The sequence below is a fragment of the Plectropomus leopardus genome, chromosome 13 (genome assembly GCF_026936395.1).
Source record: "Plectropomus leopardus strain MGB_pleo_1.0 chromosome 13, ASM2693639v1, whole genome shotgun sequence".
Taxonomy (NCBI): domain Eukaryota; kingdom Metazoa; phylum Chordata; class Actinopteri; order Perciformes; family Serranidae; genus Plectropomus; species Plectropomus leopardus.
The window spans coordinates 20,133,301-20,148,231 of NC_142188.1; the positions used below are offsets into that span (position 1 = coordinate 20,133,301).

At 37.0% G+C, this 14,931-nt stretch overlaps 1 protein-coding gene across 1 annotated transcript in view; it reads right to left on the bottom strand.

The window, feature by feature from the left end:
* The window catches only part of eys (EGF-like photoreceptor maintenance factor), a 205,464-nt gene that overhangs the window by 100,720 nt on the left and 89,813 nt on the right, over positions 1-14,931 (bottom strand). Inside the window, exons 27-29 of the mRNA XM_088086235.1 lie at positions 11,610-11,706; positions 10,986-11,093; positions 8,270-8,415 (exon numbers count right to left, since the gene is read on the bottom strand). Of these exons, the coding sequence (XP_087942361.1) occupies positions 8,270-8,415; positions 10,986-11,093; positions 11,610-11,706 (351 nt within the window). The remainder of the gene's footprint in view (positions 1-8,269; positions 8,416-10,985; positions 11,094-11,609; positions 11,707-14,931) is intronic.

A 14,931-nucleotide genomic window follows, 5' to 3' on the forward strand; every position in this document is an offset into this window, starting at 1 on the left:
TTGTTTAGCCAGAAACAGCTAAGTAATTGCTATGGCAAAACCAACCAGATTTCTTTTAATTAAACAGTCATGTTATTATCGGAAAACAAACTACATTTACAATCACTAGTAGCAAAATGAGACTCACAAAAGCAGTTTCTGTTTGTCTTTTCACTGTTTAAACCATCACCAACTCTAGTTTGGTTAAAATAAATCCTTAAATCACCCAGTTAGATATGACAATATGCTGGCTCTGTATATGCTAAAATGACTGTTTATTTAAAAGGAGTCCAGGGTGTTTAGTGATAGTGATTTCAGGCCCGTTTACAGTTAAAAAAAAAAAAAAAAGGTCATAAAGACTCATATCTGAACGGTCCTTTCCATTAAAGTTATTAGACACTTCTTACAATAATCTGAGCTTGTCTGCAACAAAAACAAGAACTTAAAGTAGACATAAACTGAAGGCGCACAACAGCCTTGAGTGGTTACGTTGCCGCCTGTTTCGCAGTTGCCAGGTGCAGAACTCCCACTCAATACTGGACCATTTACAAAAAGTGTTGTAATCATTAGTCACTCAGATACAAAACATGGGAACATAGGGTCTAGTTTCAAAAACTTAGTTAGTTAGTTAACCTTTAAGTGAATTTCTATCGCAGGTTAATTCCAAATATCTGCGGGAAAAAAAACTAGCAAAATTGCACATGAAAAATATTCCAAGCTGGATGTCCAGGTTGTAATCTAACAGTCAGAACATACAAAACCACCAGTATGGTCCTTTGAGAGCAAAACACCGTCTCCAAACAGCAGCACTGTTCAGATAAAGCTGAATCACCATGACATGTTTTTACTCCCTGGTCTCTTCAGACCTTTGATAAAAAGTGATCAAAGACTGGCAGGGATGGTAAACACCAGCGTGCTGTGTGTTACTTAACTTATTTTGCAGTAAGAGATTTTTGGGAGTTTTACCTCAAGTTACCTCTTTTTTACACTGTCAAATTACCTTCGACATTTTTAATGAAAAGGGTTTGCTATGAAAAAAAATAACTCAAAGTGGCTTTAACTTATGTCTGGTGATTCTGTTTGACACTTTAACTTCATTAATTATCAGTATCTGGCTTCCACATGAATAGCGTCTGAATCAAAGCGTGAAGCAGAAATATTATCTCCTCCTGGAAGTTTCAAGTGCGTTTTAAACTTTTTTATTTTATTTTTTCACGACAAATTCTGTGAGCTTCTTCAAACTTTTATTTCAACTTTAAACGATGAATAGGGCCTACATTGCTGATGATAGTATGACTAAAGACTAGAAACAGAGAGTTTGTTATATGCTGTATAAACATAACTACACATCTCTGAGGAAAGGGAAAATGAAAGGTGAGGCATTAATACTCCATACTAAAGACTAAGTACCTGCCATGTGTAAAAATGTTGACTCAATTTGAACCTGAGCTAATGCAATAAGTCAATGAATTTATTAATAAATCCCTAACAACTCAATAATTAATTTATTGTTGAACTACTTTGTGAAGGAAAATCCACAAACATTCACCTCTTCCAGGTTTGTAATATGAACATTTGCTGCTTTCCTATAAGTTTTTATGACTTTTAATAGAATATCTTTGGGTTAAAATCTGTTGGTCAAATAAAACCTTGGGCTTTTATATTTAAACAGCATTAAATTAGACAGATAATTTGTAAGAAAAATTTATTTATCCGCCTACTCTATTTCCTTGTAGCATTTCAAATGGTCTTGATTGTGAACGAAAAACAAATAATCAGAGTCGAGGAGTCTCTAAAGCAGCTGCCAATCATGTCAATCTATCTGTGAACTGTGGTAGGCCGCCAAACTAGGCAGCTCTGATCAAATATTTAACAAGATAGTGTTACTGCATTACCTATTTTCACCTCAAATGTTTTCAGAAACAAATGTAAGTGTACTGTTTAGCTGTGAATTGAGAAAGTTGGTCTGCCTGGCAGGCAGTGCTTGGTACTTTGGTTGACTATTTCCAACATGGCAGCCAGGTCATCAATTTCTCATTTTGAAGCACAAAATAGGCAATGCAGCAACAGAATCTTGTTGTATAGTCTATCACTGCTGCCCAGTTTGACAGTTTGACTACAGTTTTAACATTCATTGACAGCTGCTGCAGAGACTCCTCTGCTCTGATTAGATATATCTGGTGGGCTGCAGTCAATTCAAGCAAATGCTATTAGAAGCACTAGGAAGAGTAAGAGGAAGATGAAATATGACACAAATGTATTTTCATTATAATTACCAACTGTAGCTTTAAGGAATTATGGAAATAATCATTAGTTGTAGCCCTAACTTATGAATAGCCCTAACTAAACAATAAATCACAGTTACATTTTGAGTTTTTGAATCAGTGAAAGCTGAGTCTGAATTCTACATTTAAACGATAATCCATGACCACGTTGTGTTACACTGAAGTAGCAAAAAACAGTTGATGAAACTGAGTTATTTCTCTATAAAAGTAACTGTGAATCTCATTAACTAAAAACAAACAAACAACTTAATCTAAAGAAGCATGGTGCCACTAAAAGAAGTTTACCCAGATTCGTTCCATAAAGTGTCCTAGTTACTTCCTCCATCATACTGGGATGGAGGAAACAGTCTCAGAGGTAGATATCTCAAAACCTGTGACAACAAAACCAGCTGGCTATGTACCACTAAAGCCAAGTGTAAAAAAAAAGCACCCTTTAAAATCACCTTAAACTTAACAAAATGAATAAACTTAATCAGAAGGAAAGTGCATCAAGTTAATAACATGATATATATGCAGTATGTATATATATATATATATATATATATATATATATATATATATATATATATATATATGATCCGAGCCCACTGAAAGAACAGCCATGCTGCAACAATAGTCAGTGTGCCTGAGAGGACTCAGTGAAGTGCAGCACTGAACTAATGAAAAGTGTGTCACACACTATACGCACTGTATATCCTTACAGCCGTGCCTACACAGTAGCGTGTCTATTAAGGCACAATCCTCCATACAAACTGTACTGTACCGAATGTGCTGACTCAAAGGGAGCACCTGAATTATCCTCGATATAACTTATATCTTCACTGTCCATCAGCCACATTTAAGATAACTCCGAGGATTCACTAAGTAAGTCAGAGACTTGATGATATTCATTATTTATGCAGACCTCACAAAAATAGCAATGAGATCAGAGGAGAAATGAAGGGGAGGGGAGAGTTCAAGCTGTGAAGGAAACACCAGATAACACAGAGTGTCAAAATTAGTCTCCCTTATGCCAACAAATGAGAACACAAGTTTGGAAAACACACTGATAGCTGTTTATAGTAGTCTAAATTATAGCAGGTACAGCTGCAGAAAGATCCACAGAAGTGACTCCGTTTTGCAGAGAAATTAAAAATAAATAAAAAGGATGAAGCTAATTCTACAAACAGGCTTTTCTGTGATGTTGTTTTTTTCACATAAAGTGGTAAAAAGATTATCTACCACCCCAGAAAATCCAAACTTCTAGGAATCCCAAGCTGAAAAAAATGACGACTGACCCATCCTTAATCATTTGGTTAGCTTTTCATCTGTGGACTGAGCTCGATGTAAACAAACATGGTGACAACGGGAGACAGAATTTATTTCTTCCCTCCCGTGTTTTATCATGAAAGAGAATAAATAAACCGTCTTTAGTGTACACAAAAAAACCACCATGTTCTCTCATCACAGAATGTAAAACAGCTCCTTTCTGGTGCCAAACTGATAACTTGCTTCATTTAGCAGAAAAAAAAAATGCTATGACGCAGCTGGGAAATTCACAGTTTCTGGCTGTAGAGGTTAAAAACAATGCCTGAACCTGAATTAATATGAGAAAGTTGCATCAGGACGTGAATAATGGATATTTTATACAGACGTTTGATGAGGGAAATCAAGCGACAAGTAAAAAAAATCTCTTGCTCATTCAATACACACATTTTTATGACACTTCTATATTACATTAGCCATACACTGATGCTCACTTCATGTATTTTGATGTTTTTATTCAGGTCAGAAGTCTTTAGGTTCTGGGCTGACATTTTACAGCCAATTTAAAACATTAAGAGCTCTGAACTATGAAGGAGATATTGGATAACATACTGAATATTTTATGCTGTAGACTGGTCAACAAGGATCTGAAACAGCTTTAAAATATTCTTATATTTACTAATATGTAAGTACTTAGCCCCAAAACACCTGTTTCAGCAATGCATTAACTCAAGAGTAGCAAGAACTGTCTTGGTCTTCAATTGATGCTATTAATAAATTCCATTATTTCATTCACATTAAAGGAACAGTGTGTAAAATTTAAGGTAATATAGTGGCATCCAGTGGTGAGGATTGCAGATTCCAGCTGAAACTTCTTCAAATTAGGATTTCTTCATTGTTCATTGTTTTAGGACATTTTTACCAGGAGCAAAATTATCCACAGAGATCTCTTCCTCTCCAAAAACAAACAGACTAGGCGATGTAAACCGGTATTAATACTAAAAAAAGCAGCTTCATGTGAAAAAGTCAGTGTTTTCCAATGGTGGTCGTTGCAGTGGAGTTGCTTACTATGGTGGCCATGCAAACATGCAAAAAGCTAGATCATATAAATAATGGACATAACCACCATGACGTCACCAACTGGTTTGTGGGCTGCCGTTTTGAAGCCTTGAGTACAGCCATCCTCATCTTGGTTTTTTGGCACCAAAAGTGAACATATTTGGATTAAAGTTTGGGGCTGTGGAGGTGCTAGGGGTGGATCTGACTCACAGACCACAGCCACGCCTCACAGGCAGCCAGTCACTCCAGCAGCTCCCTCCAAATATGGGTAAATATGGGCCTTAATGAAATGCAAATTAGTAAGTAATTTTAAAAAAATCAGCCCTTTACAGTTGTCCTGAATGTTGAAATCAGGCTTAGAGACCATAACCATTTTTGTACCAGGCCTAACATGTGGGGTCTATAGGGATTTACTCTGTTTTTGAGCCAGCCTAAATCTGCCAGTCGATGAACTGTAGTTTTTGGCACTTCTGCATTGGCTTCATTTTTCAGCCTTAGAGGCTGCCGCTTGGCAAAAACGCAAATGGCCTGATCTATAGCCACTGTTTTGTTTGTCCATCCTGGGCTACTGTAGAAACACTGCAGTGGAACATGACCCAAAAGATATAAACGGCTTATTCTAAGGACTAACGAAAATGTGATGATTAATTTTTTAGGTCATCATATACAAAAGAAAACATACTCATTATATTCCATTTCTGCAAATATAAACACCTAAACCCTCCACACTGGACCTTTAATGCATAGTTCATCTCTACAGGAACAGATCTCAGATAGAAATAATGACCAAACATCAATCAATCACTTCATCAAATTCATGCAGCAAAAAGACTGAATTTACTGAAGCCTGAATAGCAAAGCGAGAGCCAGAATATCATCATCTGACAATGTGCTGACAGAGGAGGCTGCAACAATGTGCTGATTGCACTGTACCATCACTCAAGGGAACATGCTCCTTAATGATGGGTGAAGAAGAGAAAACAGAAGGTGACGAATCGTGTGCTTAAAGCGTGATTTATATAAACAAGATTACCCATTAATCATGTCGCTGTAATGACTTCTGACCTCAGCACAGAGCACGGCGCCTATCTACAGTTAAATAATACATTATTGTGATTGCAGAGCCTTTTAGACAAAACACACTACATAATGATCAGACAGCTGAGATGTAGGCAACTGCCAAGACTGCCTCACAGTGAAAGATACGGCACGAGCTATAGTGTTTGTCAATACGGCACAAAGAGAACATAATGACACTAGAAAGAACGAATAATCATGACTATGTTAGAGCTATAACTAAAGGCTGTTATTGAACAAGTATTCATTTTGACCTAACTCACTAAGAAGTTAGGAAAAGATGCAGATAAAAAAGCAGCTTTTTAATCTTAATGTCTACGCTCTAAGTGGGTCATAGAGACTTTTAGGAAGGTAAAAAATAATGATAAAAGCTGACAGAAGTGTCAGAAATGTGAACAGAACAATTTTCTGGCTTCTTGCTTCAATTATTTCTCCAAGCTCAAACATGTTACATGTAAAAGAGCTCAAAAATGTTCCAAGCGTTTAGAGAAGAGATGTAATAGAGTGCTGCAGGAAAAAGTCCTGAAACAAGGTTTTTGCACTTTAGCTTCTCGAAATCAATGGGATTTTGGTTAGATGCCTAAATAAGAGTCTGTGGTCACAAGCTTAAAGATTTTCACCTTTTGTTCTGAGACATAAAAATACATCCATAAATACCCTACTCCAGACTTTTGAAGCTTTTATGTGCTGTGGTTGCTCGCTAGTGACTAAATGAGACTACAGAGGCTGTTGGGGACATTAAACGTCATCACGCTGAGTATGGAAGGTTACCTACTCACAAGTTTTTACAGCTTTTACAGCCTCATTGCATTTATACTTGTGCTCTTGCACACTATTCTGACAATCTGCATAGCACCAAATTCTGGGCTCTATGCATAAAGCAGTCTCTGAGGGCCTCCCGCCCTCACTATCTTGATCTATGTCTCTGTAATGTACCCTTTGATTCTTTTTTAAAGTCAGTTTGCTCTCTTCCCCTTTCATTTCATTCTCTCATTTAAAAGAAAACAAAAAAAAGTTACTGCTATACATATATTCCTATTCTGTGGAAAACACTGCAAATGTTAGCCTTTTACTTCTGCTGTTTCAACTTTCCCCTAAAATTAAAAAAAGGGTTTGGATTTGTGAAGGTTCTCTTGCTTAACAAAATGTGCATCAATCATCACCTTTTGTTTGCCACATATCTTTATTTTCTGCAATATTCCAAAATCCTATTGCCTTTTTGTCAAGAGAGCCAGGGCAATAGCAAAAATTCAATTCGTAGCCTACAAAAAAACAAAACAAACGCATCCCTGCAGCACTCTATAGTTTGCACATTCGCACAAAAAAACAACAAACATCTGCTGTATAAAAACAGAAAATATTGATGCACCGACTCACTGGCCAACAACCAACACCTAAGAAAATTCATTATAAACATGGATGCAGGTGGGAATAAGGTGTCATTAGAGCTTAATCACACCAATGAAAGTGAGTAGATATAGCACCAGACTGGTTTATTAGTAAGCAGCCTCAACTGTTCTCGTCAAAATGAATGTTGGCATTCGATATGCAAAAAAATTAAATAAATAAATAGGAAAAAAAACCCTCAACTTCCCTGATGGCTGAAGAAAATAATATGATAATACCATCAAGTGACACAATGGGTTACAGTATTTCAATGAGAGAAGAGATGGGAAATCATATCATCAAAGTGGAATAACATTTCAATCAATTGCAATCAGGCTGCACAAACATGATGTGATGAATAACCCTATTTACTATTAGACCAGAATAAAAGAAGTTGCTCAGAGTTACAGCAGCACCGCAATCCAGTTTGTGTTTCTGTGAAAAGTTGCAATGCTGATACACATGTTACTAGAGCAAATATTTTGTATGAGTTGGTTTGAGCCGATCCAAACTGTATCCTCTGGCCGCTTGCTCTCTTGGGGGACCCTGTTTCCTCAGATGAGCTTAGAGCAACAGAAAAAGTAATGACTTGTACTATGCTGCACGTAGGCCTAATAATAAAAGCTGCTTCTGTGGGAATTGGGCCATGCGTGTCAGGTTCGGCTCTCCAGAGTAGCAATACCTCAGAGATTTCCCCCCCTCTCTCAACTGGGGAAGGATAAATTGATGATACAGTGTGGAAGACAAATGAAATTAATCTTCCCAGTACCTGACAGGAATCTTCCTTAGACACACACACACACACATACACACACGCACACACACACACACACACACACACACACACACACACACCAAGCACACTAAAAAAGCTTGATATCCGTCTGAGTGGAAAATAAGACAAATGGATTGAAGTAAAACAACAATAGCGCTCTGAGACTAAAGAGGCTGATGAAACGAAATAAAGGCAACTAACAGACACTGAGATGTTTTCACAAGATAAAACAGGTGACGTGAATTTATCTCTTGTTAGCTTTCCTGAAAGGCAGCTGCTGTATCTTGCAGAGACAGGCAGCCTAATTAAAAGCAAGTATTGTGGAGCAATTTTGCTTTTTTTTTTTTTACACTAAGCCAGATCTGTGTCAGAGTCGCCTCAATAGTGTGCGGCCGCTGCAGTTGTGATAAGCTTTTTAGACTCTCATATTGATCTTCATGTCACCTGAGGGCAAGAGAGGTACCTGAGTATCCAGGGCGACAGACACACTTGAAGCCCCCGAGCGTGTTGATACAGATGCCCTCGTGTAGGCAAGGTGAAACTTCACACTCATTCACATCCAGGTCACACAGCGTTCCAAAATAACCAGGAGGGCAAACGCAGTGGAACCTAAGGAAGATGTAACACTCAATCATTAGGAAACAAATTCAGTGAAGACCAGGGTGTCAGACAGTAATTAAAGCACACTTTATTTGTGTTAATATCTGACTGTAATTATTAAATAAGCAGGATATTTCTCTCACAGGCACACACTCTTGCGGAAGCAATTCTAAGGTGCATATTAAGACTCATTTTTCGTCTTCACACTGTCCGGCGGCTCCTTCAAAAAATAAAAAATAAATAACAATATGACAGCAATTAAGTCTCTTGGTGTGTACTTCATTTGAATTATATTTGATGACTTATTACTATTGGGAAGAGCTTCATCTGTCCAATAATGCCGTTTACTCAATTCAAATCCCTCTCCGTAGCTGTTGGTGGGCCTAATATCCCCTGACCACACACGTCGAAGATGCTTATCCTGTTTGTGAGATAATAAGAAAACATGTAATTAGACTCCTCTGTGCTAAAACCTTAACTACATCTTTTGATTAGTCAAACATCTTTTTTCCTCAGTAAACCTGTTACGTGTTGTCGAATTTCTGTAATATGCTAAATGTTTTTTTTTTTTTACTAATGCCACGACAGAACTGAGCTACCTTTGATCTGTTTAGTTGACAATTCAATTCAAATTCTCTTACATAGTTGTACGTTACAGCTGCAACTTTTATTATTAATCAATGAGTCCATCGAAAGAAAACTAATCGCCAACTATTTTGATAATTGCTTAATTGTTTTAATAATTTTTTTAAGTAAAAATGACAAACTTTTGCTGGTTCCTGCTTCTACAATGTGAGAATTTGTTGCTTTTCTTTTGGGTTTTGGTTGGACAAAAAAGCAAGTTGAAGATGTCATTTTGGGGGTCTGGGAAATTGTGATGAGCATTTTTCATAATGTTTTGACATTTTTTAGGTGAAAGGATTAATTGAATAATTGCGAAAACAATCAGTTGATCAGTCAGTAATGAAAATAATCCTTAGTTGCCGCTACGGGTGTAAATCACTGGTTTCATCACAATACAATATTATATCGATACTTTGGACAACAATACAATATTTCCAGGTATTACAAAGTCTACCATGATACGATTTTGATTCAATTCGATTTAAGGGCCTGCGATTGATATGGGCCAATATTATAGGTTCATTTTACACAGTCTGTTACAGGAGAAGCTGCCACCGCTTTCTTTGCTTTTGGCCAAAAAAATAAAATAAAAACAACACATACATAATTGGAAATAATTAAAACTGGCTTATTCTGTTTGAAAGCGCTTTCTGGAAAACATGTTTGATCTTTTTCCTTAAAACTTCCTGTCTGACTTGAAGACAAACTTCTGCCAACATCCTCAAGACATAGATTAACAACAAGATCTTTTCTCTAATGTATAAAACTCAATAATAACTGTCAAGGACAGTCGACAAAACAACTGTCTTTTGTAAGTCACATTTCCCCCACATACACAACATGCTAATGTAATTAACATACGCCTATCGCATTTTACATTGCAAAAAATAGCTTAGCGGCTAGCAGCCTTTTCCTCTACTCATAACTTAACCAATTTATGATTATTTATGCTTTGTCTCAAATGAGGCTGTCCTTCATGGAAGTTAACCCTGGTCTTTGTTGTTAACTTGAAAACCACTAAGAAATAAAACAATTTGTATTTGGGAAAGTAAAACTTTATTTCTGAAGTAGATTTCTGACAGAAAAAATCAGAAATGTTGAACCCTACTGGACTAATCTGAGACATCACTGTCATAACAATTAACCCTTTCTTTATTGTACTCTGTTAAAACACTACCTGTAACAGTCTGATAGAGAGCTTCACATCACTTAGCTCATACGCGTTTGTCTCTATTTTACATACATAGAAGAAAAAAATGATGTGACTTTTCCAGAGACAAACTCAAAGTATCTAACAAAAACAAAAAGACAGCGAGGAAGCACACTGCAGAACCTGATTCATCACCACGCTACAGATGGATTTGTTTGGCTTGTTGGGTCAGGGAGATGGAGATAGCGGCGTACGTTGTGTTTGTGGTGGGCAGCGAGGTTAAAACACACCTGATGTGAACTCCCTGGACTGTGCAATCAGGGAGAGCGCTCTGAGCAGGGCCAGGTCACATGGGAGCGAAATCATGACGGGAGACAAACTGGAGACAAACCATTTAGGACTCAAATTGGCCCTGGGACTTCGCTACCCATCTGTCCGACTAAGCCTGGAAGCCCCGGGGCTCCCATTAAGCACAGCAGAGAGAAGCACCAGTGGAGTAAAGCCCAATCTAGATACATGATGTGTTCCTGCTGAATTCGCTCTCTGTCTTTGGAATAGCAGCTTATGTGTGTCAAGGATGAAGACAGGCTTGTTATATAAACCGGAACACTTTGAAGAGGAACAGCCACAGCCTCATGTGTTTTCTTCTGCGAACGGTTTTGTTCTCCGCCTTTCAAAAACATACGCAGGAAATTAATGCTGCCTGGCCTTTACTGATATGTGTATTTAAAAAATAAAAAAATAAAAAAGAACACATTGAATAAAGGCTAAGGAGCAAAATAGAAGGCGTTATATTCACACTTACTTGTTCACGAGGTCTTGACAAACAGCTGAGTTGTGGCAAGGGCTGGAGCTGCACTCATTGATGTCTTCCTCACAGTGAAGGCCAGAAAATCCCATCTTACAATCACAGCTGGAAAGGGGAAATCATTAATATTGATATTTTGTCCCAGATGGAAAATAGAAGATCTGTTTGTTTGTATGTGTATATATATATATATATATATATATATATATATATATATATATATAAAAATGAAATTATATTAATTACACATCACATCAAGTCCGATTGCACATACAGTACAGTGACATAAGTATGGATTTTGACTGTTTAACTAAAGCCTGAAGGCCTGTATGACAAGAACAATTAAGGCAGTTTTTTGTTAAGATTTTGACCTCATTTAAACCTTAAATTGTACATTTCTAAATCCATTAAAATACATGTTAAGAAAGGGCATATGCTCAGAGCAAATCTATTAGCACAGTGTATCAAAATTCCAGTATAACAGGCTGAAATCTGCACAGCAATGAAGGTTACTGCTACTGATACTATGGATTTTCTAATGTTTAAAGTCCATCCCTGCAAAACCTGACATTTTCTTCCCTCCTAAGAAATGAAAAGCTGGTTATGGGTGACACTCTTTACCTGTAACTGTTGACCCAGTCCACACAGTCACCCTGGTTTTGGCATGGATTTGAGCTACACTCATTGGTGTCAATTTCACACCAACTTCCTTCAAATCCTGAAAGATAGATGAGATGGTCATGGATCAGCAAGCCCCACTACATCCTGAAAAACGTCAGGGCCGCTGATAACAAAGACCCCAGTGAATGCCATTTTAATGGAACTAGTAGCCCCTGTAGCATATCTCATCTTCCAGCTCTCAGCACTCACTGTTTCCCCTTTGAGAGTGTGTAAGTCTAATAATACTTTAGTGCCACAGACAGATTGGTCTGAGGGTTAGTGGTTTGGGGTTTGGGAGGTGTGTGGTTGTGTGCGCCACCGTGCACACGTGTCTGTGTGTGTGAGTGGGAGGAAGCGAGCGAGTAGGGGGACATCTTGTTAAGTTAGGGTAAGAGGGAAAGGCTAAACCCAAGAGCTCTTTTGCCCCCGTTCATTAGGGGGTTGAGGGGCAGGATGGCTAAGCAGATCAGCATGGATGTTTTGTTGTACTTCTGAAGGCAGCCTGGGAGCTCGTAATGTTCTGCCTGTCGGAGGCATTTCTCTGGTGCTTGGTCTCAGTCTGGTCCATAGGATGGTTTTCTGCTGAACAACTTAAACTAAAATGACAAGTTTTAATGAAGTAAAAATGAAAAAGAGAATAATAAATGAACCCCTACTATACCACTGTATGGAAGCAAATCATGGCCATAAAAAAAACTGATTTTAAAAGCAATTGAAAAACTATACATTCATAATGTGGTCTGAATTTACACATTTAAAATTAAAAAGTAAATTTAGTAATATTCTGTATGAAGCCCTATGTATAAGGTATTATTAACATACTTTTAATGCATTATAATTGTGTGGGGGGAAAAAATCTACACAGCACAGTAATGCCATATTTTGTGTTTCACTATTTTATCAGTACACAGATGCAAACTATTTTTCTTTTTTTTTGAGACAATAAATTATTGATATTGCAAATACAAATTAAAATTAATGAAATGAAATGATGAGATCAACTGCTTCTTCAGTCTACTGTAAATAATTTGCTGCACTTAAAATGATTGAAGATGAAAACTATTAAAAACATTATTCTATTAGATAAAACAGATCTTGACAAAGTTTTCCTTTGAGAGCATAATTTACAAATTAAACAAGGTAATACATTGCAATATATTGCAATACTTGATATCGTGACTTCGGTATCATGATAATAAATATTGTATCCTGGGTCCTCTAATGACACCCTCCCTTAGTCATAATCTGCTTATAGCACTGTTTAATTATAGAATATAAGCAAAATAATCTTAGCACTTTAAAAAGCATTATATGATTTATATGGTCAGTTACTTCATAATTGCTTTTCACTCACTGATATTTTCTTTTGCAAGGATCATAGTATATTATAATTAATCAATATTCTTAATAGTTTTGATAATCATTTTAAAATGCATTATAGACCTGTAATGGCATATTAAACAAATATATTCATTTTGTTCTTTCATAGATTTAACAATATATCACTTTACTTGAGGTAGACAATGACCACTTTTTGTGACTTATAATGAGCGTGTAATGTGTAATATTAGCTTAGACTTTCAATAATTTTATTACTTAAAGAAACCAATGACTCCTTACGAGTAACTTATAATCACACTATAATGAGAATGCAATATAGACATGGACATTAAAGACATTGTTACTGTATAGGTAATTCATAAATACTACAAATAATTCCAGCATTTATAGGGTTGACAAAAAAAAGATCAAAACAAGTCAAGTCAAAGTCAAGTCTGAGATTATGACATTCAGACTTAAACATCAAGGACACCAAGGATAGGTAATCTAACCCATTTTATCAATCTTTTATGGCCATCATTTGCTTCCACACCATTGATTTTCAGCATTCTGTGACTGCCATTGCATTTATCAAGGCACGAGCAATAATACAGAGAAACCGTTCCCTGTGCATTTCTACTATTCTCTTTAAAAACTCTGAGCTCAGACCTCCAAAGACTGTGTTGTCCCTGCAGAGAACCATCTGCCAAGCATAATTAAAGGCGATAGAGGCATATAACAAAGGGTTAATAAAACTAGCATATAATGAGCGTTAGTGTCGTTATTGTTTCCTTGTCTCATTATGCTACTCCCGCTGCTTCAAGTTAAGACTTATATATCTTTGAAGTATAATAGGGTTTGGCTCGTGTAAGTCTAAATTCTCAGCTGAGAGAAGCACTCGTATTACCAGTGATGGGGTTTATAATTATTTTTGAGAGGAGCGCATGTTTAGTCATGCAAATGTGAAACTCATGGAGGTGGTAAATATGAAGAAATTATATCACATTATATATTTTAAAGAAACACAGATGCACCAGCATTACTGTATAAAAACCTTTTATCTACTGATTACTACATGATTAATTCCACGCATTAGATTTGTCATTTTTCTCCTGCACTGTCTGTAATGACACCATACATCAGGGGCTAACACCATATAATGCTCTGTAATGGCAGCAATGCTTTTTGTCATTTCAGTGCTTTCAAACTCCACTGACAACAGATTGCAGACAATTACATAGATCATACATTTTTGAGTGCAGATAGATGCAGCCATTGTAAGTCATTATTTGTGGTGTGCTGTTCAGCCAGATGAAGGTCAGTACTATTGATTATTTAGTGTTGAATAAAAAATGGCTTTAAAACTGTATAGAGCTCACCAAGTATTTTTTTCTGTGCATTTTTTAATCATCTGAATTAACAATATTATATATCATTATGTTTAAAATTTATAATTTCCACTAGAGTGACGCTAATGAGGAAAAAAAACATGACGGTGTCACTGACGGAGGTCTGTGCATCTTGGGACGTATGAGTGAGAGGGAATCCATGAGACCACAGAGCATCTGGTGAATTATGGGACGGCACAGGTTTTCCAAGCTGGTCTGTCAGTCAAAGCAATGGTGGAGCACCTCAGGGACTATTTCGAATGTCACTCGAATGTAATGCATCTTCTGCCACAGAGCACTGACTGGAGGCTTCTCTCTGACAGAGTACAGAGAGGGATACCCAAGGCGTGAGCGTACGTAGTCATTCCATCATCTGGCTGGAGCTACAGTATGTGATCACTGCTCCTGCCAGTGAGTGTCTCAGAGGGGAAGAAATTGTGGGTAATCCCCAGTGGATAGCAAACTAACTTTGATGGACGTTTCAATTGAAATATGACTGATGTCTTCATTTTGAGAGTGTGGAATTTGGTCTGGACTGCTACATTTGTGACTACAGTCTTCTTATCAAAGTTGCT